Below are 23418 nucleotides of genomic sequence, written 5' to 3' on the forward strand. Positions count from 1 at the left end.
GAGTATTATTAAGTACCCAAGTTTAGTTTATATGCGTAAGTTACTAGTAATTAGCATATTCCTAATTAAACTCTTAACCGATAAGTACATGCGAAACGTTTAGATTAGGCCAGGGTATTAATTACAACAAGATTAAGTAATTAAAGCTCGAATCAAAGAAAGTTGATGTTGGTCGGTACGGCCGGGGTGGCTGCACTACAGGATTTCCGAATCCGATCGATACTACCAACAAATCCTCGATCCATGACTCGAGAGCCCTTGCAAAACAAAGCCCGTTCATCGCCTGCACACGACTTAGCAGCTCAGGAATGCAAATACGATTCTCTACCAACTATGCTCCGAGCATCCTGCGCGCAAATCATGAAGAAGAAAAACGTCTCCACGATACTGGTTGTGTGCCTGCTGCTGCTCTTGTTTTTTTACCTTCTCAATGTCGTGGTGCTTTTCTACCTCCTCAACATTGCCCGCGTAATATCTAGATCGTACGCCACACGTTCGACGACCACTCGAGGTGATCTTCAATTTTTCAATACTAATTAATCTGTGTTTATGAATGCCAATAGTAAGGAATCATGTGGTGAGCTATTTTTTTTTTTAAATTTCTATTTCTTATGTTTGTAGAAGATTTATACACACAAACATACATCCAAGAAAAGCCATGGAATCAGGTCTGGGAGAGCCCGGAGCCCACTTGGTCAATCACATGTGACACTGCTCATTTCGAGTACGATCTGTGTTATCTCAACCGTCCAACCGTGATTGACCCAACGACTTCAACCGTATCTGCAGTGGACCCCACGAACTCAACCCCTCCGACGGTGATAAAGACACGCCCGTATCCTCGTAAAGGGCAACCGGAAGCCATGCAACGCACCCGAGAACTGACGCTCACCACGTCCCCGCTCAACGCTTCATGCGCCGTCACCCACAACAGCCCGGCCCTGATATTCAGCGCGGGCGGGTTCGCGGGGAACGTCTTTCACGACTTCAACGAGGGATGGGTCCCGCTCTTTGTCACGGTGGACGAGCACTTCGTCGACCGCGACATCATCCTTGCGGTCGTCGACTGCAACGATTGGTGGCTGGTCAAGTACGCCGAGCTCTTCTCGCACTTCACGCGCCACCCCATCGTGAACCTCGACAAGGAAACCGCCGCGCATTGCTTCCCGTCGGCGATCGTGGGGCTGAAAACGCACGGCGTCATGATCGTGGACCCCACGCTACAGCGCGGGCCCCGCCCCAAGACCATGCTCGATTTCCGGGCCCTCCTGGCAAACGCATACGATCCAAGCCTAGCCCTTCCCAGCCAAGTGCTACCAACCTTCTCGTCGGACGCCCGACCCAAACTCGCCTTCCTGAACCGGATGGACACCCGGAAACTAATCAACGAAGCGGACGTCCGGCAGGCCGCGGAGGAGGTCGGCTTCGACGTGGCGGTTTTCGGAGTCACATCGGAGACGCTGATGCGCGACCTGTTCAGGCTGGTCGACAGCAGTCACGCGATGGTCGCGGTCCACGGAGCAGGTTGCACCCACGAGCTGTTTCTGCGACCCGGATCCGTTTTCGTGCAAATCGTCCCGATCAACTGCGGGTGGCTGGCGGATATGTGCTACGGGAAGCTGGCGATTCGGCTGGGGTTGGAGTACATAGTTTACGAGGCAGGGATTCACGAGAGCACGTTGGAAACGGATGATTTCGCGGTGAGGCAAGCGATGGAGCCGCACGACCCGGCGTCGAGTTTGATGGGTAACCTGACCAACTGGAACAGGTACATGAGCCAGCATGTGAAGGTTGATGTGGTCAGGTTCAAGAGGTATTTGAAGAGAGCTTATGAGAAGGCTAAGCTATTTGCTCAGAAACAGAATTCCCAAAGTTAATTTAGTCCAGGGACTCCACAAAAGTTAAGGAAAAAATATATTTATAATACCTGAAAAAAAAGAAAAATAAAAAATAGTCCTGGAGATAATTAATTGGGAGATGAATTTTTGGGTACAAAGTGTATTCTAGGGGATTTAAAAGTTATATAATGTGAGAAAAATCCCTTTAATGTTTGTTAGGTTTGATTTGGTTTGTCTTTTGTAATCTAATTTGTTAGTATGTTGCCATCATAAAAACATGTTACATCGTCGGTGGTTTTGCAAATAATAAGGTTGTGTTTAGAAAACAATGTCTAAATGACATTTGTATAAGTTTTCTTAGCTGTCAACATTCCCCTAAATTTTCATTTTTTTTAAGAGATTAAATTCCTTCCACCGGAGGCTGAAACTATGAGTTTTCCACCATCATTTTGGGTCCCATAGTGTGTTAATTGCCGATCTGAACCGTTCATTTGGTAGGGCCCGCGGAGTAATATTCTCATTCAAAAAATTAGCTTCATCGGACATCGATAGGTGTATCAAAATTTAAATTTTGGCTTATAAAACAGATGGTCACAAACAATTTAACTTGACAGGATTAGACCATTTATTTTATAAATTAAAATTCAACTTTTGATTGATCTATCGATGTCCAATCAAGTTGTTTTTTTACGTAAGTATACTACACTATGGGCTCTATAAGATGAATGGTTTTGGATTATAACAATAAACACATGGTAGGATCCACAATGGGTGGCGTTTCCACCGCCGACGGAAAGAATTTAATAACTTTTTTTTAATTATGCAATTCTTAGTTGAATGTACCATCAAAAATCCCATCCATGTTTTGGTCTTTCTTGCGTTGAACTACAACTTTGGTTCTTTTTTTGAAACGTAAGGGTCTTCAATGTGACATCACATTCTCATCCGTCCTTAAGATTGCTATCGTCCAAATAAAGCCTAAACAGACAGTCTCGGGCACACCGTGCTTTGTCGATTTCCAAAGAGGTAAAAGACGAACATTTGCTATTTTTCCTTTACTCAAAACCATTCGTCGTCCCGTTGCGCTCGGTCGACATTCGCATTTCGAGTTACAGTAGTACCAGTACTTCCGTAACGCGATATTGTCGAAACAAAGAGGCAAAATGCACAAAAAAGTTTCACTCATTTTCCATGACAATGACTAAATATGGATGTCTTGGGGCCACATTCCGTCTAGCCTACGTTCATTAGGGCAAAAGTTTGATAGAAGAAGAAATATCTCAGAATCATTAAACCTAATTGACCCTCAACCGATCCCATTTGTTGCAAATCTTTATGTTAGGTAGGAGTACTATCGAGTTGATAAAGACAGGTGCCTTTGTCCAGCATAACCCATAAAGGACAAATACGTATTGCTTTTCTCATTCCGGTTTGGTCAAATACTATGGATTTACATGCTCATATACCACAACTAGTTCCATAACCTGCTTATCCAAAACCATTAAACTAAGGCTCCGTTCTGCTAAAATTCTTATTTTTGAAGTACTTATTTCTCGCTTCAGGAATTAGGTCATTCTCTCACAACACATAACCTTTAATTCAAAAAATAAGTATTTTTTTAATTAGTGGAATACACCCTTAATATATTTAACTTTTCATTCGTTTTAATAACAATAAACAACTACAATAACAATTAAAAAAGACTGGTTTTTCCTTACTTTTGTGACTGGACTTTTTATTAGCCGTGATCTTGATCTGTTTACATTTCTGGGTTATCTTGATTAAGGAATTTGGGTAAAAGTAAAAGAAAAGAAAAAAGAAGATTACATTTTTGAATTCATGCCCACAGACAAAAAATGAGTAGATATTTCTGGTACAATCAATTATGTAAAGTGCAAGCTAATCTCAACACGGATGAGGATCCTTTTTTTTTTTGTTGCAGATAGGGAATAGTCCGCGTAGTATCCGAGCGTGCTTTCGAGCCATCCAAACACGTTTTGGACGGTTAGGATTTTAGAGAGAGAGAACGAGGAGAAAGAGTGATCGGCTGAAGAAAAGAGAAAGTGTTCGGATCTGGGCTATCCAAAACACATTTAGATGGCTTGGATGCGCGCTAAGTACTGCCACATGGTATCCGATTTGCACCAAAAAAACCTTCTCGACTGACGTCCAGTGCCACAAGCTTTGAGCCTATGTGGGCTCATTTTGGGCTCACAGCTCACAAGGGTGATTTGGACTTATGTTAGTAATTGACCTGACATTACTATAGGAACAAAGAATGCACATTTATAAGCAAAGAAAGAATAGGTGGACAAATATAATAGTTTGAAACTTCGATATTTCTAATTTTAACTTTTCAGAAAAATGTATTTTGTTCTTATAAATAGAAAAATTCTAAAATCAGCCCAATGAGCTGACAATACTAAATATGTGAATGTGTATTAATGGGTGTAAAAGGTACACAAAAATATATGTTTTTATTGTCTTCTAGTGTGCTTATCTTTAGCCTAGTGAGCTGACAATAGCAAGACCGATAAATATCCATGTTCAATAAATTTGGTTTTGTGCTTGATAATTTTCTTGATAGGATCTACAAAAGAAATAGTCCAAATTATCTTTATAGCCCAGATTGAAAACTAGATGGGACTAAAAATGAAGAAAACTAAAGGAGAGAACAAATTAAGATCCTCTCACGTGATTCCTTACGTGAAGCAACATATATGGAACCCTTTGTGATCTTATTTAACAATCGAGGAACCGTTCATTTATAGTTCACGATGTATAACTAACGTGCAAAAAATTAGGTTGCTCAGACATCAATATTTGATTGAACAAACCATATTTGTCTCAAATAAATATGATCTGACTTATTCTTTACCGATTTCTGATCAATTTGATTTTTGCATGAGTAATATACATGCATATTGTATGCTACAAAATAAATCGTTCTAATGGTCGAATAAGAGTGTGGCGAATGTCTTTTGATGTCACTTGAGGTATTGTAGAGCCCTATATTAACCATGAAACCAACCCAGATCCAACCCATGACCGTTGATGTGGCGGGATGGGCCCACATTAACAGTTGAAAAAAAAAAAAAACAAAAAACTCAAATTTGGTTCTCTCTCCTCCCTCTTCACCAACTCCCATGGACGCCCCCCACTTTCCCTCAGACCCCCTCCACTCGCCCACCCATAACCCACTGGTCCCACTCCCATCCACCATCGTCGTCGTTGATTCCACCCAAACGATCTCCTGCAAAAGAAAAACAAATTTCATAAAAGTTGCAGAAAATTTGAGTTTGGAACACCCACCAAACAATTTCAGAAATATAAATTGCATGATCTGGGGAGGAGACTCGAATTGGGAGGCCGGAATTTGAGTTTGGATGGAATTGGCGGCGGCGATGGCTGGTGGGAGTGGAGGCGCGGCGGCAGTAGTAGAGGTAGAAGGAGAGGACGGGGTGGACCGACACAGGTGATGGGCAGCGAGGACGTTGTGGTGGGCGGAGGCCCAGAGGGTTGGTCGCCGGAGGTGAATCCGGTGGTGGTGGTGGGAGTTGCTAGTGGTGATGGGTGTTGACCTCTCCTCCTCCCTCCCTCCCTCTCTCCATGAACCAGAGATGGGGGTTGGGAGGAATTGATTTTTCATTTTTTTTTTATTTTGGGTTTTCGGTGGGAGACACCGGCAGTGGTGGGAGTTGCCGGTGGTGGTGGCCCTGGTGGGTCGACCTTCTTTTATCTCTGGTGTCAGGGAAGTCTCTCTGCAAAACAGAACCAGATCGGCGGAAGAAAAAAATTCAGTTTTTTTTTTTTTAAAAGTTTGGGCTGTTGCTGACATGGCATGAGATCCACCCGCCACGTCAGCGTCATGGGTTGGGTCGTGGGTGGGATTCCTGGTCTCTTGACTTTTCGTTTGATTAAGCACCAAATGGATGCAGAATTGATGATTGGCAGAGGATGCCACGTGTAAATCTTGCACCCATCCACCCACACACATATATGTATATATGTACTTTTTTAAAAAATCATACGCTACTCTGGAGCCACGATTTTAGATGCAAATTTGCAGTGCTTGTGGGCCTCCCATTACATGCGAGTCTATGCAAGCCAGAGTTGTGAAATTCGTTTCGTACCAGTTGATACCGGCCGGTACGTACCGTACCAATACTTAAATGAAACACAAAGACTCAAGATCTGTTCCGGTTGAAATACCGCCCTATTCTGGCCAATACTGGATGTACCGAACGATACCGGTCTGTTTCGGTTATTTTCCAGTGTTTTGGACGGTACAAAATTACCTTTTTTTTTTTTATGACATAAGTTGTCGGCTCTAAACTAATTAAAAGAAACTTATGGGTTCATATATGATTTTTTTCAATTAAGATCACGATAGAATCCAGATCTGTTTCATAATTTTGTTTTGAGCCTTTTTGAATATTTTTTTGCTGTCATTTGTTTCACGGAAATGGTTTTGCAACCTGATAGATATATATTTAAATATTTATAAAATATTAATTGCGGTAAATCCAGAACGGTACCGAGATACAATCCGGTACCGGTACTGGTATGTACCATTCCAGTAGTAAAAACGGTACACTGGTCAGTACGGGATTGACAACTTTGATGCAAGCATTCAAATGTTTTTTATTTATTTTGTTGACCCTGTTGCCCTTTGCTCAAAATTGATTGTTACTAACATTCTTTTATTATTTTATAAACCCGTTTTTTATTAGAAAATTACTATTATAAACCTGTTTTTAAAAAAAATGAATGTAAAGTTTGCACATTTTATTTTACCTCACATATTAGCCCCATTTAATTGGGACTTTGGGTTGGTGTTGTGCAGCGTGTTGCGCACCTCTGAGCTATCGGATCGTGCATCCGACTGCTTGGATCTCATCTCGACAACCAACGATCGAGAGGTGTTCATTGCCGAGATGAGATTCGAGCCATCGGATGCACGATTCGACGGCTCGGAGATGCGTAGCACAGTACTGTGCACACTACTGCACAACACCATCCCCAATTCATTTAATTGGGAGTCCAAAAATTTAAGTTAAGAAATTGTTACATTCCCTCCAACTTATAACAAGCAAAGCACAACAACATTTTTCTTTCTAAAAAGGAAAAGGACAATAACACTTGTGATTCTTGTAAAACGAAGAACAAAAAAGAAGAAGCTAAAACCAAGTTCATACATACTTTATCAATAAGGATATGATGATGTCCATGTATAGGGACAGATTCAGAAATTTGTATTAACGGGTTACACAAATTAATAAATTTAATTAATACATTTATAATTCTTTAATTAATACATTTTTTTGGTAAAATAACAAATTAATGAGTATATTTGTAATTTCATCTTAAATTAGCAAAAAAAAATTGGATTAATTTGCACAAAAATTAGTGTAAAAAAATAGTACTCGAACAAATAGATCAAACAAATATTCTCATAATGAAAATCTAGAGTAATTTTATTTAAACACTACCACAAATTTATTGGGTATAATTGAAGTATTTTAACCTGCCCATATATATGACGGTTAGGGGGTAGTATTTTAAGATGAAACCTAGGGGTAATTTCCTCTTTTTATTCTAAATTGAATGAAAAATGCGATAATTTTTTGAAAGGCATCTACGAATGATTCATGGATCGTTTCTAACTTTCTATTAGCTTTGGGAATGGATCTTGTATAATGAGTTATGCAATTGACAATCAAATACTTAAAAAGGAAATAACAAAAAATGCAAAATGTAAAAAACATTCTCCCAAGCACCCCCAAAAGAGGAACCAGGGGTATTATAGTGCACCTTCCGCACTACGACTGATTTGGCTGTCAATCTCGGCAATGGATGACTCAAATTTTAATCGAAACAATTGACAGCTCCAAATTATAATTGCTCAGATTAAATCCTCCGAGCTGTTCGTGCCGAGATGGACGGCCCCCTCCGCCACCGCTTCACTAGTGTCCTTGGACTTCTTTTTCTGTAAAAAGTCTAGGAACACATCTCATCTCAGCCACAACTTCAAACACAATTGACTCCGAAGCTGTTCAATGTACGAGGTCTCACATGCATCGAATGACGTGTTATTGCTATTGTTAGCTCACTTAATTGACGATAAGTATACTAGAAGAAAATAAAAACACGTATTTCTAATTACTTTTTACACTCTTTAATACACTTTCACACATTTACTATTGTCAATCTATTGGGTTGATTTTAGAATTTTCTTGTATTTAAAGCTGTGCTGATAATATTTTATAGGGGGAATTACCGGTCAGTGGTTCCTGGGGCAAATAAGTACCAAGTCATGGAGTAGTTTTTCTGAAATTCCTCTAGATATGAAATGGAGAAAACAAATTCATAATACATGAAAAGGGCCACATAAAAAGACTAATATACTCCCTTGGTATCATTCTGATTTTCCAGCAAAAAAGCACACCCACGCACACATATAGATACATACATATACAGAGGATAGAGAGAGAAATCCTAATTTTGATATCCTTAAATTGATGACTTAAATCTCAAATTTCGACACTAGAATGGGATTTGGGAAAGTAAGGGAGGTGTGTGGTGGTAGGTATCGGTGGTGGAGGAGGGTCGAGAGATGGAGGTGAGGTGGATGTGGTGACTGGACAGGCTGGCCGAGAGGGAGGCCGGTTATGGTAGTAGGAGATGGTGGTGGCCAGCGGCGGTTATGGTGGTGAACCGAAGGTGGGGATGGCTATGGCTACCTTTCTCTCTCTCTCTCTCTGTGCCGGACAGGAGGGATGGGGGGAATGGTGGGTGTGTGTATGAGTATATGTGTGTATATAATAAAGGGGTGGGAGGGAAATTGGTGGAATTAATGGGCATTAGTTAGTGAGAAAGAGAAAGAAAGGTGGGTTTGGTCGTGGGATGGTGGTGGTGTTGAAGGGGTTGAGATCCTGAGAAGGGGGATTTGTGTTTTGTTCTTACACCGTATAGAGGACAAAGGAGCCAATGAAATGTCGTACAGGGGAAGGGGTATTTTTGTCCGTGTAAGTTTGAAATTCCATGTCTTGGTAATTATTTGTTTCATTGCCATTACTTTATACAGTAATTTCGAAAAAGTAGTCCATGACTTAGAATTTATTTGCCCCTTGTTTCACTGAACTGTAATTCCCCCTATTTTATTATACATTCGCTTAAGTAAGTAAATTTGTAGACAGTACTCGCAGCAGCATACAGACTTTCTCTGTGAGAAACAGAGAATCAACCAATTACAGCCAAACACAAGTACCAATTCTGTTCCTGTAAATTTCTCCAACACAGAGGGTATTCCAAACGGTATTGCTAGGCTTTAGGAAACCCAATCCTAGCCATGGTATAGAACTGGGGTCCACCTTTTGTCTTATGCATAGTTAGCCAATTAAAACACTACTTAAAATGGCAAATTCCCAACGAATTAGTACTACTATACTAGTACTAATCAATCCTAACCCATTTGGGATTTAATAATAGTAACAAGATTAGTCAAGTTTGCGGTTTTGGCGATGTGGAAATGGAAAACAAGCATTCATAAGTTCTAATTTTTGGAAGTTAAACGTTCCAAATCTTGGATCATATGAGGTTTTGCTCGATCATAATCGAGATGCGAGCAAACTGGTTTGGACGTCGTCCGTTTATGAAGAAAAAAATAATGCATGTTTGCCTATTGGTTATGTGTGGTAGGTTCAAAAAATATGTCTACTGAGGATCTGGTATATCTATAATTACCATATGTACATGTAGGTGTGCAGTTTTAAATAGAATATTTAATGTTCATTAACATCTATACCAAAAGCAAGGGGGGGGGGGGGGGGGGGGGGGGGGGGAAAATAAAAATACCAATTTCTTTTTATTTCCTCAGAGATTATTTAATGGGACAGGGAAATCATAGAGAGAGAAGTATAAGGAAAATGCAGAGAATAAAAAGGGACCTGATGTTGACAAATTTCATGTCACTGTTCTTAGAAGGTCGTTTGTTTGTGTGAAAGATTTCTTATCTGGGATCTCGCTCTCTCTCTCTCTCTCTCTCTCTCTAACGACTCTCTCTCTCTCTCTCTCCATAACCTTTCTCTCTTTCAGAGACTGGCCCAGCAGATCGAAATCTCCATCTTTTTTTCCAATTGATGACGATCTAAGCAGCTCCAAATGGTATTACCACAGCACCTACTGGTGTCTTCTTTGCATTTATTTAATTTTCTTCTTCTTCTTGGTTTTTTTTTTTTTTCTTTTGTTGCCTTTTTTTTTTTGGTTTTCTGGAGTGCCCGTCTGTGACTCTGAATTTCCATTATTCTTAGTTTTTGGATGTTGGTCTGAGGTGAATTCTATATACAATTGCTGGTTATTTAGATTTACAAGCTTTTGATTGCTGGGGTTTTGTGGGTTTTCTATATTGACCATTTTGGTAATTGGGTTTTAGTTTTAGTTTTTTTTCCTGGTTTCTGTTTGTGGGTTTGTCTAATTATTGGTTTAGATGTGTTGTAATTATTGTTTTGTGCATTTCACACATTATATCCAGTGAGACACTTTATTGTAATCTATTTCTTAGGTTTTATGGTTGTCGGATTGAACAGGTATTTTGGATTTTATGGGCAATCATAATTTTGTGGATCTGGTATAATACCTTGTCTCCACTTAGAGTCTCATTTACTGGCTGTATATATAAGAAAAAGTTAACTACTTTCCTAATTGGTGATAGGGTTCCTCAGAAGTCTATTTCATAAGGTTTTTAATTGTCCTGGATGCTATAGCTAGAGTAGATAAATACACCAAATGCTTATCATGTATTACCGTTCTTAGCTGTGGCGGTAGTAGCATTTCTTATTTTTCTTCCTATATCTGGTGATGAGTTGATTTTGTGCATGATCATTTCTCTGGCTGAGTTGCAAGTGATTGGTTTTCTTATTGGGATAATAAAGAGTAATATCTTGGTCGCTCAATTGGTTGTTAAACATCTTATTGTTCGCTTAGTGGCAATCAGTGTTTGAAGTTCAGTTTATCCTATGGTTTTGATCAAAGGTGGACATTCACCTGTATGTGCCGTTCTGGATGGTGGATTTTTCTTGAAGTTTGACTATTCTGTTTAAACATTGGATGTACTTGGTATTTGGAAAAGATGCTCCTCTAAGGTGAGGGAGAAGCATTGCTTCCCTCCTATAAGTGAATTGGACCGGGTACAATTAAGCTGCATATATGGGTGAAACAGTTTTAAGCTTTACATTTCAAGTTTCTCTCTTCGCTCAGTTGTGTGGTAACTCTGTTGGTCCCGCATTAAATTAAGCTATATTTAAGCAGCTGATGGTCATTGAAGTGCAGTAGGAGGTTGTGATATGATCTTGTGCTAAAACTGTGCTCGTATACTTATTTTATAAGTTGAATTACCTTTACCTGGTAAATTTGAATTTCCTAATGGCAAGTATTACTGAAAGGCAGAAATGACTCTCCCTTTTGTTCATGTATTGACTCATATACTATTGATTATGTTTGTGAATTCAGCATTCTTTGTAGTCTCAGTATTCCTCTGGACATATGTTTTATGTGATTCATCTGCAGGTACTACTCAGGTGAGAGAGAGTAAAGAAGTGGTTATTTATGGTTTGAGGCCTCAAGTAATGTTTTTAGCATCACTAATCCGGCTCGGCTGAGTGCTGGGCGACCATGTTCTTGGATAGCCTGAAATTCTTTCGGTATACATATTTCTTTTCTGCTTTGGTTTCATGCTGCGCATCTATTAAGAAAGGCAGAATCCACACTTTTATCATTTTTAAATGCCCGAGTCTATATCTGTTGTGTAAGTTTCATGTTTTTTGGAGATCCTTTTAAAATGGCATCATTTCATTTTCTCTTGAATAGCAACTAAATGGCACCATCCATATCCTTTATATTGGTGGTATTGAGGAAATGAGAGCTAACTTCTGCTCATGAAATTAAAGAATGAGGCTAGACCACAAGAGAAAATATTTCACTTGTAATTTGGTGTAAATTTTTTTGTGTGTCCTCTCAGTCCCATCACGTGTAGATAAGTAGACCTTTGCATATCACTTGAGAAAGTGATGGGAAAAAAGTAGGAATTTTGCCTGTGGGAAGTTCAATTCTAAATTTCGTTTTAAAACAAAGGGGATTTAAATGAAGTTATTAATACTAAGCGTCACCTACTGGTTGATTCTATATTACTTATGTTTCTCTATATTATTTCCTTAGCTGTTTCTTGAACTGCTATGCACGATATTGGATCTTGGATTGAGAGAGGGGAGCTGTAAAGAAGAAAGATAGGAAAATAAAATGAAGTCTAGGGATATCTTTTTTCTTTTTTGTTGTTAGCTAAGCAAAAATGAATAGAAAATTGTAGACTGAAATTTTTGTTTGTAAAAATGATTTTTTGACTATAGCAATATATATATTCTCTCTGATGAGGAACCCTTCCGAGGCAGGGCCGCTTTGTAATCTCATTTTCCTTAGCTTTTTCGTAAGCAATTGTATGAATGAGGTACCAAAGGGTGCAGCCCGTCTGCACTAGTAGGTAAGCTTATGAAATCTAAACGCCATACGACAAAATGCATACTGTAGAGCCTTTACAAACTCCAATTGTTGGTTCAAGGCAAGGACGGTTACACCATCCTTGAGAACCAAGAATAAGAAAATTTGAAAATTCTGTTCTTAAGATCAATGGTTGGTGCCCCTTTCCCTTGGCAAGTCCATGATCCAAACATGGCATAAGGGGACTTCAAGACATGATTATCTAACACTTCCTTAGATTTTATACGTGTAATGATTTTTCCTTAGAAAGTTCATTCTTGTTAAAACTTGCTCCTTGGAGATCATTTCCAGTTCCAGCATGTCCATTAAGTTTAAAGTTCCATATCGCCACATTTATCACGCTATTATTTTAGTTTCTAGCCTGTGGAAGCAACCTTGGGTTGTGTTTTTCTTTTTGGTGTTGATCAATAAACAACAAGCTTGTAGATCCAACAAAAAAAAATCAACAAGAAGCTGGAGCATTATCTTGATCAATCTATCAGAGATCTTGATCTTTGCCATATTTGTATAGGCTACTGTCATAAATTGCTGATTTCCACATATTTGTTGCATTCGCTTCTTTGACGTTCTACAGTTCAATAAGACATATGATTTCTGTAATGAGATCATGTACAATATACATGGATGCTGCTAATGTTTTCTGGATGTGTGTGTTTTTTTTTGTTGCGCCTCTTCATATTAAGAACTACAGTACATAGTTCTGCCAAGATTAATTCTAAATGACTAATGTTGTTTTCTCTTCTATTGCCAGGAATGGGAACAAAGGTGCACTGTAGAAGCTACTTGCCGGGCTTTTACTCCATGAGGGATCTTAATGAGGACTCTAGTAGTAGTAACTGGCCCATGTTCTATGCTGACCGTGCCTTAGCAAATGGACAATATTGCAATGGCTTCTTTCCTAGCACCGTCACAAACTCATATTCAGGGTATGAGAAGTATGCATTAAAGCAGACAATGCTAGAGCACGAAGCAATATTCAAACAGCAGGTAATTCTTGTCTATTGTGTGCTGGATCTCATTTTTTATGCGACCAACTGATTTGCCAACTTTGCATAGTTTATCTTACATTTCATGGTTAAGGGGCTACATTTGAGTGATCTGGACTCTTTTTTTTTTGGCACTTGTTGATTATTTGTATTGCTTATTGTCACCAAGGTGTTCGAACTCCACCGCCTTTACAAAATACAGAGAGACATGATGGATGAAATCAGAAGAAAGGAACTTTGTGACCGTCTCATACCCATTGAGACATCTTCTTCATCAAGTCGGTTGGTATCTGACATGCAATCAGAAGATGCTCAGAGACGGCAAAAAAAACCCTTCGCCTTGAGTTTTACAGAAGGGAACGACATCCCAACTGGCAGAGTTCCATTCGAGAATGGGAGTAGTTCGAAGGATTGTGAGATATTGGAGTCTAGACCCTCAAAGGTTAGGAAACAGTTATTTGATCTTCAACTCCCAGCTGATGAGTACATTGACTTTGAGGAAGGGAACCAGTACACTCCATGTTCAAATAATAAGATTGCTTCCGGGAGCAGTGTAAAGTTTAATATGAGTGGTGGTGCAAAGATAAATTGCAATGGAGATGCCTCAAGATCTAGTTCTTGTTTGAAGAGCTCTATTGGGTTGGCTGATTTGAACGAACCGATTCAGGTTGAAGAAGTGACTCTTCCCACAGCTGTTGATTTTATTGGCTGTGTTCCAGGCCCTGGAGAGATTAAAGGCCTAGATTTGGCTGCTAAAAGGAAGCCACAGTTTCTTTTAGGTTTGCCCAAGGAAAATTTACTGAATAGTGGAAGCAGTAATGGGAGTTCGGTTAATCCCCATGTTGAGGGTAAAGGACATGGGCGAGACTGGTTATCCTATTGTTATGAAGCAGGTAAGGATTTCTATTGAACTTGTTAAATATTTACTATATTGGTCTTCTCTTCTAAGACGTAATTTCTACCATTATTTTACAAGAAGTAGATAATTTAGATTACAAAGACCAAATTTGAGAAAGTTTTGACTATCCTAAGATTTAGAGCAGCTGTCAGGATTTGACTTTCTTCGACCTATGCGAGTGTGTAAGATCTTCTAATCCAAAAATTCGCCAAGAGATGGGTCAGATAAACCCATTTTCTGATGAAAGCTTCAAATAGGTCTTAAGCTTGTTCCAAGGATTTATCCACCGTCAAACAATATGTGGTTGCTTTCCCTCTATGATCTGCGCTATTAACAAGGGGCTCAAAAGCCACTACTTCATCTGGCTTTTGCAGAAGTCTGACCATCACTGAAGGAAACACCCCGCTCCAATTTGTGAGGCATTCATATTTGTTGTCACTGCATAATGTGCTAGTTACCTTCGGGGTTTTAAGATTTTAAATTTTGTCGAACTAAGAAAAAGCTCATTTTCTTTATTATCAAAATTGAGAACGTAGTCGTAGCTTCTATGGCCTTGAGCTTTCTTTTTATTATTTATTTTTGGATTAGAGCCAGTGTTCACTGCAAAGATTAGAGCTGACGATGTTTTGCAAAATGCTTTCTTGTACAGGACACCAGCAAAGCCATCTCAATTCTTTTACTCATGATCTCCAACCGGAAAAATCTTCTAACTCTTCCCGGCTGAAACATACTTTGCTTAATAAAGCTCACCTGGCTGTAGGTTTTCTTCCATCGGATCATGTCAGGGGAGATCAGTGGAGAGAGCGAACGGTTCATGGTTTAGAAATCTCTGAAAAAAGTCGAGATCTCTTTAATTTTAACCCTCTGGATTCAGCTATGGCCTCCCATACACCTGATCCACATCCGTTTCTTCACTCCTCTGCTTTGGACAGTGGTTGGTCTCACTCCATCTCAACACGGGGAAAGTGCAATAGTAGTAGCTTGACACAGAAATTGACATCAGTCCAAACTCATCCACCTTTAAATTCGTTGGGGTCCTTGAGTAAAAATTTTCTGCCATCTGCTCAGAACCGTGAGATATTCGGGGACAAGTGGCATAGTCACACTAGTTCTGGGTCAAGGCCTGGTTTTGGAAGTGGGCTACCTGACTGTAACGGGTTTTACCATGGATCTGCATCCGGATCTAAGGATTTAGCAACTCATTCCCCTTCGGTTGGATTTGATTATTTGAACTGCAATAAGGATGTCAAAGAAGCCTCTGAACGCTCGATTAATTACAGTACCAGAAGCTACTTAATGGGCTCAAATGGTACAGATTTGTCGGTAAAAGATATGAACTTGAACGCTGTCCTTCCAAAATCCTCATCCAGTGGTCTTGAGATTATAGATGAAGAAAGGAAATATGAGGGCCATTTGAAAGTTTTGCCTTGGCTTAAATCTAAGCCCACTTGTAAGATTGACGGCACAATTACAGGGAGGGATTCAAATTCCTCAGAAATAAGCTTCTTACGAGTTGCTTCTAACCACTTGTCATGCAAAAGTGAGATCGTGAAAGGAAACAACCACCTTCTTACCCCGAAGATAACGTTAGCTTCATGTGATGACCATGATGTTGGGGCCCAGAGGAATGAGGGGGGTGACTACTTGGCAAAGAGAAAGATCCCCGGGTTTCCCTTTTTTGACAACCGTTGTACTCCTAAGAATGATTCTTCTTCTCTTGTCTCCACCTCTGCATCTCTCCGATGCACTGAACACAAAGAAGACGACGTTAGAAAAGGTGGCAAAATTGGAGTGATTGATATAAACTTGGCTTGTGAGCCAGAGTGTGACACATTCATTGCCGCAGACGTACTGGTTGTAGAGAAGGAAGAGGATATTAAAGAAGTTGCCAATTTCAGAGCTCACTTTGATTTGAACTCTAGTTTGGGCGAGGATGAAGTTACGTTAGTGCCCTCGGTTGCCAGCATGGGTGTCAATGTGAAGATTGCGGTGGAGATAGATCTTGAAGCCCCTGCTTTTCCGGAGACTGAGGAAGAAGGGACGCCGCCTGCTGAAGAACAGCAGTGTGAGCTTCCTTTAAATTTGCCACAGCACAAAGCTGAGTTGTTTGAGGATGAAGTTTCCATAATGGCAGCTGAGGCAATAGTTGCCATTTCGTCATGCATGCGTACATATTGTATGGAGAAGACCACTTGTCACCCATCTGAAGGTCCTAGAGCAGATTCCCTCCTATGGTTCGTAGAGGTAGTTTCCTCTTTTACGGATGAATCGAAGGGTTACGAAGATGGTGGAGATAATGAGACATCTTCTTGTGATGAGATCGATTACTTCGAAGCCTTGACATTGAATCTAACTGAGGTGAAGGAAGAAGAGTACATGCCTAAACCTCTGGTTCTTGAAAACCAAAACTTGGAAGAAACAGGAACCGATATATTACCAAGTCGCGTCCGGAAGGGCCAGGCAAGGAGAGGGAGGCCGCGGAGGGACTTTCAGAGGGACATTCTTCCCGGACTTGCTTCTTTGTCGAGGCACGAGGTGACCGAGGATCTTCAGAGGTTTGGAGGGTTGATGAAAGCGACTGGTCATGTTTGGAATTCAGGATTGACAAGGAGAAATGGGGGTGCGAGGGGAAGAAGGCGGTCTGTGGCGGTGGTGGACCATGAACCGGCGGTAGCGTCAACAAGCGCTATTTGCATCCCACTGATGCAGCAGCTTAATAGCATTGAAGTTGGATTGGAAGATAGAAGCCTAACCGGGTGGGGAAAGACACCCAGGCGGCCCCGCCGCCAAAGATGCCCTGCGGGTAATCTTCCTCCGTCTATCGCTTCAACCTAATCACGTCTAGTGTGGGGTGACTGAGGTATCGTAACGTTCAAGCATTTTTTCGTGCTTTTCCTGGATGAAGCTGCAATCAAATGCAAATTCGCTAGTCTTCTCTTCGCAAAAGGAATACCATGAATCCCTTTTTCCTTTCCGCAAGAACCAAGAGATCAGGCCGATCAAAAAACCAAACCAAGAGATTGGATCTAATCGTAAGAAGAATGCTTGGTATAAATAACTCGCGTCTTGACTTAGAAGGCTTTGATTTTATAAAAGGAGAGAACTTCATGGGAGGAAGTTAGGAAGTGGTAGGGAGGTGTACTTTATGGGTTTGGGGAGTGTGAGTTTGTTGTTAGTTATGGGGGCTGCCTTTGTACATGTTTTTTCTTGGCTCATTATTTGGACCACCTTGATTTTCTGTCTCTGGGTTACCCAAACTATAATTTAATTTTTCACTAATAATATTAATAAGTTTGCATGATTTCTTCAGCGATATATACACGACATTCCTTCGATGTGCATGACCCGCTTGTTTTATTGTTCTTCGAATATGCTTTTATGATTTACATTTACCATCTCGAAAGGCACACCGCATAATCTTAGAACATTAGAGATGTGTATGTGAAACCTTTCGTATCAAAGGGTTGTAGTGTGTCGCATCAAATGATAAACATGATGTTACTCTCTATAACGAGCTTAATTGCTTGTGCATGTGAATGAATATACGATTTTCGAAGTTGCAGCTAAAGGTTACCAAGATTTATAATACCGCACCATAGCAAAGATCTCAGCAGTCACACAACAAACAAGTCGAACTAAATCTGTCACCAGGGTCAGGTGGGTTAAAAAAACCAAAGTCAACAACAGAAGAGTTGTAGCTCTGCTGCTATGGTTTTTGATCCTGTACTCGAGCACGAAGACGACTGTCCGTAAAACTTGACAGCATGTAGCCTCCTTTTCCGAACCCTCAGAGACGAGAGTTTCCATTAAACCTCGGTAGTAATTACATGGACATTCAATCTTCGAGCATGGCCTTAGCCGCATCAATCAATACTGGTCTAAGATCCTTTGAAGCTCGACCAAGAACGGTGTAACCTTCCTTGTCTTCTACATCTACATCCGCTCCATGTCTTATCAGCAGGAGAGCTACCTGTCAACCAATCAGATTCGGAATTGATTCAGAAACATTTCCTGTAACAATCAATTTTTCCATACTAATCAGCAACGAAATATTTCAAGTGTTCTTTCTACTCATGATCATCACCAACGTAAAAAGGACTTTCGTTTTACAGCTGCGTGCACACACAACCTTTCGAACTGCTGCTGAATCCATGGGAAGACGAGACTACCTAGCGAAAACACACAAGCAAGCGTGCGCGCGTGCACAGAGAGAGAGAGAGAGAGAGAGAGAGAGAGAGAGAGATGAATGAATACATACATACTCCATGCTCCTAAATATTACAGGCTGGATACAACAACGAAGACATGAACAAATACACACTCTTTGCTCCTAAACATAACAGGCTGGATACCAACATGTTTGAACTTTGAAGTCCCCTAAGGCCCCGTTCCAACTAACCTTTCTTTTTAAAAAGTTCTTTTTCTTCAATTTTCAAATTCAAATATAATGAAAATGAAAAATATTTTTTTGATTTTTCTTGCACCGTATAAAAGATCTCAATGAAATCTATCAAACAAGATCCATATTGGTAGAAAAATTATTTGCATAAACATATGATTTTTGGACTTGAAATTACCTTCTCTTTTCCAAAACCTTCTTTTTGTTAAGTTGGAACACCCCCTAAGTAATTTACATTACGGATTTGAGATGAAAGGTATCAAAATCACTCCGTTCATAATTTCACTCAGTAAGTACCTTCGTAACCTTATGATACATGAAAATTAGTGCTCAAAACAACAGAAAAGCTCCATAATAACGAAAGGGACCATAACGCCACTGATATATGGCTGTTACCATTGCTACCACCATCAACACTATACAACCACAACTGACAAAAGTCGAGCGCCAAACATTATCCTCCACGATTCAGAATATGGTGGCAGATTGGTTACTGTTAGTATATTAGCAGATTGGTTACTGAATTTCTCCCCAAAGGTATCATGATGCAGGAACTCAGAAAGCTCTTCCTACTCTTTTATTTGGATACAACAGAAAGATGACTCCTAAAAGCAAGATGGACATGTTTGGTAATGCAATTCAATTTCACTTGCCTTACTGTTCTATTCAAATAGAAAAGTAAGATAAGTCGTAGTAACAAAATAGATTGGGCATAACAAGGTTAATGTATTCACAGGGACAATAAAAACCCATTAAATTTTCCAGGGATCAACCTTTTACGAATTTATTCAAAATTACCTCTTTGTTTTCACATATCACTGCATTCATTAGGGGAGTTTGACCTGCTCTATCAGTAGCATCAATCTCTGCTCCTTCCTCAATTAAAAGTTCACACAACTCCGAGTTTCCTGTGCTAGCAGCACGATGCAAAGGGCTGCATCCAACCTAAAGAATGAACATCAATCAATGATCGAGGGAAGAGAAAATCCAAGAACAAAGCTTCAGCAACACAAAGCAAGAGCATCAAAAGTCGAGAGAGAGAGAGAGAGAGAGAGAGGGGAAAAAGAGGCTGAAGTCTCAAGTTACAAGCCTTGTCTTTCAGATCAATCTTTGCACCATGAGAAAGCAGAATTTCAGCTATTTTCAACCAACCCTTGCTAGCAGCATAATGAAGAGCAGTTCGACCCCCATCATTCTTCAAATTAACGTCAGCCCCTGTGATTTAGCAATTTAACTTCAGTCTAGCTGTAGAAATTGCTGTTTTCGAGAGAAGATGATATCAGTTCTAAATAAAAGTAATTGAGCAACATCCTAAATCGCTTCTTTGGACAAGAGAAAAGAAGGAACTCCTAAACATCTCTTAACTACAAATGAGCTATTTTCCTAATATGTCCCAAGCAAACTCGCAGAAGAGTTGCTGGGAGGTTCACCACATCGAGGTCAAAGACAATAGGTTGGTGTCACTTCCGAAAAGTATCACCTATTAAAAGTAACGCATTCATAAAGATTGGGCATATGGGTTTTTTCCCAATGAATAGGACCTCTCAAAACACTTCCTCTGATCTAAAAAGGGGTTTTAAAACAAATACATGTGCTAGCTGTATCACTACATCTTAAGATATGAAATGTCATACCCATTAAGGAGGTAGCAAATCGTAAAATTATCATCGGCCACAGGGCAACAATTCAGATTCTAGTGATGTGGACTAGCAAGCAACCCATCATTCGCATTTGTAAATTTTTCCTATAACTTACACAACCATCCACCGGATTGGGAAATATTTTTGTTTGTTCCAATGGCATTGATTCAACTGACAAGCGGGGAACTATTTTCTAGACCATCAAAAGCTAAGTTCAAAGGCTCAGGATCACTCGCCCAGGCTATCAAAAAACTCCTTGAGGATTTTGAGTTTGTGCCATACTATACAAAAGCCTACACTAGTCCATAAGGTCTTCGTAAAAGGTGGGCCTTCTAGCAGTTGAACACATTTTGTATGTCGTGTATGCTTTTAGGAATAGCATGGCCTATAAATCTTTGTGCCCTTACCATCTCTCTCTGCCTATCAATCTTTACTCAAAGGGAGAGAACCTGTTTAATAGATGTATAAATAAAGTATGAGAGAAAGAAGTCACCAAAGTCATCAATGACAAAGTATGAGACTGGGTGTTTACTTTTACGAAATTGATGTACGAGCTTTAATTACATACTTAAAATAACACAAACGTTTTCAGGCTTTGAGGAACTTCTGTAACTATTACTTAGCATTTAAATCATTCTCTCCCTCTTTTGGAATTTCAATATAATTTTACGTATTTATTGAGCTTAAAATTAAAATCACAACCCCTTCTGCCTCAAGGCCTTGACCTTGAGGTGTACACCTCACCTTGTGAGGAAAAAAACGCCTCGCATTACACCTTTTTTTTTTTTTTATAGGCCTCACATAATCACATTACACCTTGGCCTTTAAAAACAATACAAGCTTAATAGTAACTCTCTTGACACTTGACCGATCTACAAAATACACACCTCGGCTGAGCAAAATCTCCACAATTTCTACATTCCCAATGCTAGCCGCAGAATGAAGTGGTACCCACCCCTCCTCATCCGGACTGTTTATACCACTCACCGATGGATCTGCAGCAGACAGTATCTTCACCACCTAAATCCATTCACAAATGCAAATTTAAAAAAATGAATCAAGTTCAAATTCGAAGATTGAAAACTACAATTGCACGTTCGAATGACAATGCCGCGCAAGTCTTATAATGGCCAGTAAGAAGTTCAAAAAACAACTGAAAATGTCTAAAACATCTGTTAGTGAAACAATGATCACCCATTTACTCGATCAAACAAATGTCCAATAAGGAAACAAAGATAAACCCTCCAAACCCTAAGGCTCCGTTGGATAGATGTGGTTTCTTAGTAAAAGGAATTTTAACTTCTTTTCTTCAATGAGAATAACATAAACTTAGGCTGCATAGTTGGTATATGGATTGCGACATTGTTAGGGAGCTCTATCATGATAGATTTGAAATGAGTTTCCAAAGGAGAAATTTGAAGTTTTTCATGTTAAGATTGTTACGATTGTAATTATACAAATATCCCAATAAAATAAGTCCCTTCAGTCTCTAATTCCTATTTAACACATCTTTGACGTGCTGCACTTGCACAATAACTAAACCGCTCATGTAGTTGATGAATGAAACCCTAAGGGCTTGTTCATTTGGGGGTCTCAAAACCCCTGCACACAGTCTCCAATAAATTCTCTCTATTTCTCTCCACTCATTACTTTTAAAAATCTCCCTCAAAACCCAAACCAAACAGGCTCTAAATCTCTTCATTTGCAATTCACATCTATCCAAGAACCCAAGGCCCCATTCACTCTCACGAAAAGGAAAAAATTACGAGAATGATAAATTTTCCTGCATTTTTAATGTGTCCTGTTAGAAGGGAAATTATACAACCTCCATCTCCAACTTTACCTGGCTTTATACTAGTTCCTACAGAATTAAACTCGTACTTTTATATTAGCTCTTGAATTTCTTATCAAATAAACACACACAAAAAACTTGTTCATATTTTCTTTACTCCACTCTCCTTAGGGCTAATAAATGAACCAATTACTCAAGTTCGTTTGTTAAAAGCTCGTTCAAGGTGGGTTTGTTATATAAGCAAACCGAACTTAACAATTTCTTTCGAAGCTTTCAAACCAAGCTTGAAAAAGTTGCTACACGTGCTCATTCAATTTATGATATATACAAAATTCAAACTACTCGAAATTGGCTCATATTCATCTCCATTATAGCTCCTTTGAGATCGGCTCGTCTATAAACAAGTGTTCATATTTTGAAACTCGTTAAATTTTCAAACCTGCCTTTGAAAACATTGGACTTTTATCTACGTGTAAAACTTAGGGAACTAGTTTGAGTTTCAAGATAGCAGACTCAAACAACAGATGAAGTTGGTTTTCAGAGGCAAAAGTGCAAGCCGAGGCGGCAGGCATGCCGAGGTCCTCCAAGACTGGAACGTAGGGCATCTCCACCCCGTGTACTTGCTTCGCGGTACTCTTGGTCCCAACTAACTATTCTCGCCAAAAACGAGAGACAAAACTTCACGGATCAGACAACAAGTCGTTGATTTGAAAGACGGAGAAAGCAAAGAAAATACTGAAGTGTGGAAGAGATTGATTATCACAATGGTGCATTCCAGGTAGGGCAAAACTAAACAGGAAAAAAAAAAAAAAAACTATCGAGTGCTGGAGGGCCTGAACAACTACTGCTTGGCTCGGCTCGTTTATCACTCCTAATTCTACTGTAACATCGTCGAAAATAATTTTCATACACTAATTTCTTGACAAATGAACGGAGTCTAAGAGTAGTTTTTTTTAATTTATTTACCGCTGAGCGGGATGAAGAGGCGGCGACGTGGAGGAGGGAGCGGCGGTCTTCGTTCCTGAGAGAGAGGGATTTGAGAAGCTGTTGGTGTGAGAGAGCTTCGAATATCGAAGAGTCGCCATTCTCGGCCGCTTTGAACAGATCTTCGTCCTTCACTACTTCTTGTTCTCCTTCGATTTCCATGTCCATTTGAGAGACTACCGTGGTCGCTTGCTTGCTTGCAGTCGCAGGATCGATCTGGAACTTTTTCTGAGGGTTTTCAGGCTTTGGCTTTGGAAATTTGCAGTGAAAGGGGTGAACTAGGGCGGCATTCTGGCCAGTGAAAGGGGCCTTTTGGTCATTTAGGCCCGT

At 39.8% G+C, this 23418-nt stretch overlaps 4 protein-coding genes across 6 annotated transcripts in view; 3 read left to right on the top strand and 1 right to left on the bottom strand.

The window, feature by feature from the left end:
- The window catches only part of LOC131311271 (uncharacterized), an 81266-nt gene that overhangs the window by 50170 nt on the left and 7678 nt on the right, over positions 1–23418 (top strand). The window lies entirely within an intron of this gene.
- LOC131311265 (xylan glycosyltransferase MUCI21-like) lies at positions 131–2003 on the top strand. 2 transcript variants are annotated; one of them, XM_058338629.1, is made up of 2 exons: positions 131–511; positions 622–2003. In XM_058338629.1, the coding sequence occupies exons 1-2, from the start codon at positions 166–168 to the stop codon at positions 1875–1877; spliced, it is 1602 nt and encodes a 533-aa protein (XP_058194612.1). In that variant the 5' UTR covers positions 131–165; the 3' UTR covers positions 1878–2003. The 2 variants fall into 2 exon arrangements, with proteins under 2 accessions (XP_058194612.1, XP_058194613.1); XM_058338630.1 differs by having other exon boundaries at positions 625–2003.
- LOC131311263 (uncharacterized) lies at positions 9762–17574 on the top strand. 2 transcript variants are annotated; one of them, XM_058338625.1, is made up of 5 exons: positions 9763–10004; positions 11406–11539; positions 13141–13376; positions 13545–14268; positions 14923–17574. In XM_058338625.1, exons 3-5 carry the CDS (start codon positions 13143–13145, stop codon positions 17106–17108), a joined length of 3144 nt encoding a protein of 1047 aa, XP_058194608.1. In that variant the 5' UTR covers positions 9763–10004; positions 11406–11539; positions 13141–13142; the 3' UTR covers positions 17109–17574. The 2 variants fall into 2 exon arrangements, with proteins under 2 accessions (XP_058194609.1, XP_058194608.1); XM_058338626.1 differs by lacking the exon at positions 11406–11539 and having other exon boundaries at positions 9762–10004.
- On the bottom strand, positions 17831–23391 carry LOC131311270 (uncharacterized). The gene is made up of 5 exons (XM_058338637.1): positions 23071–23391; positions 21200–21332; positions 19763–19887; positions 19471–19617; positions 17831–18243 (listed from the first exon to the last, which is right to left on the bottom strand). The coding sequence occupies exons 1-5, from the start codon at positions 23254–23256 to the stop codon at positions 18109–18111; spliced, it is 726 nt and encodes a 241-aa protein (XP_058194620.1). The 5' UTR covers positions 23257–23391; the 3' UTR covers positions 17831–18108.

This window comes from Rhododendron vialii, chromosome 12a (assembly GCF_030253575.1).
Source record: "Rhododendron vialii isolate Sample 1 chromosome 12a, ASM3025357v1".
Taxonomy (NCBI): Eukaryota; Viridiplantae; Streptophyta; class Magnoliopsida; order Ericales; family Ericaceae; genus Rhododendron; species Rhododendron vialii.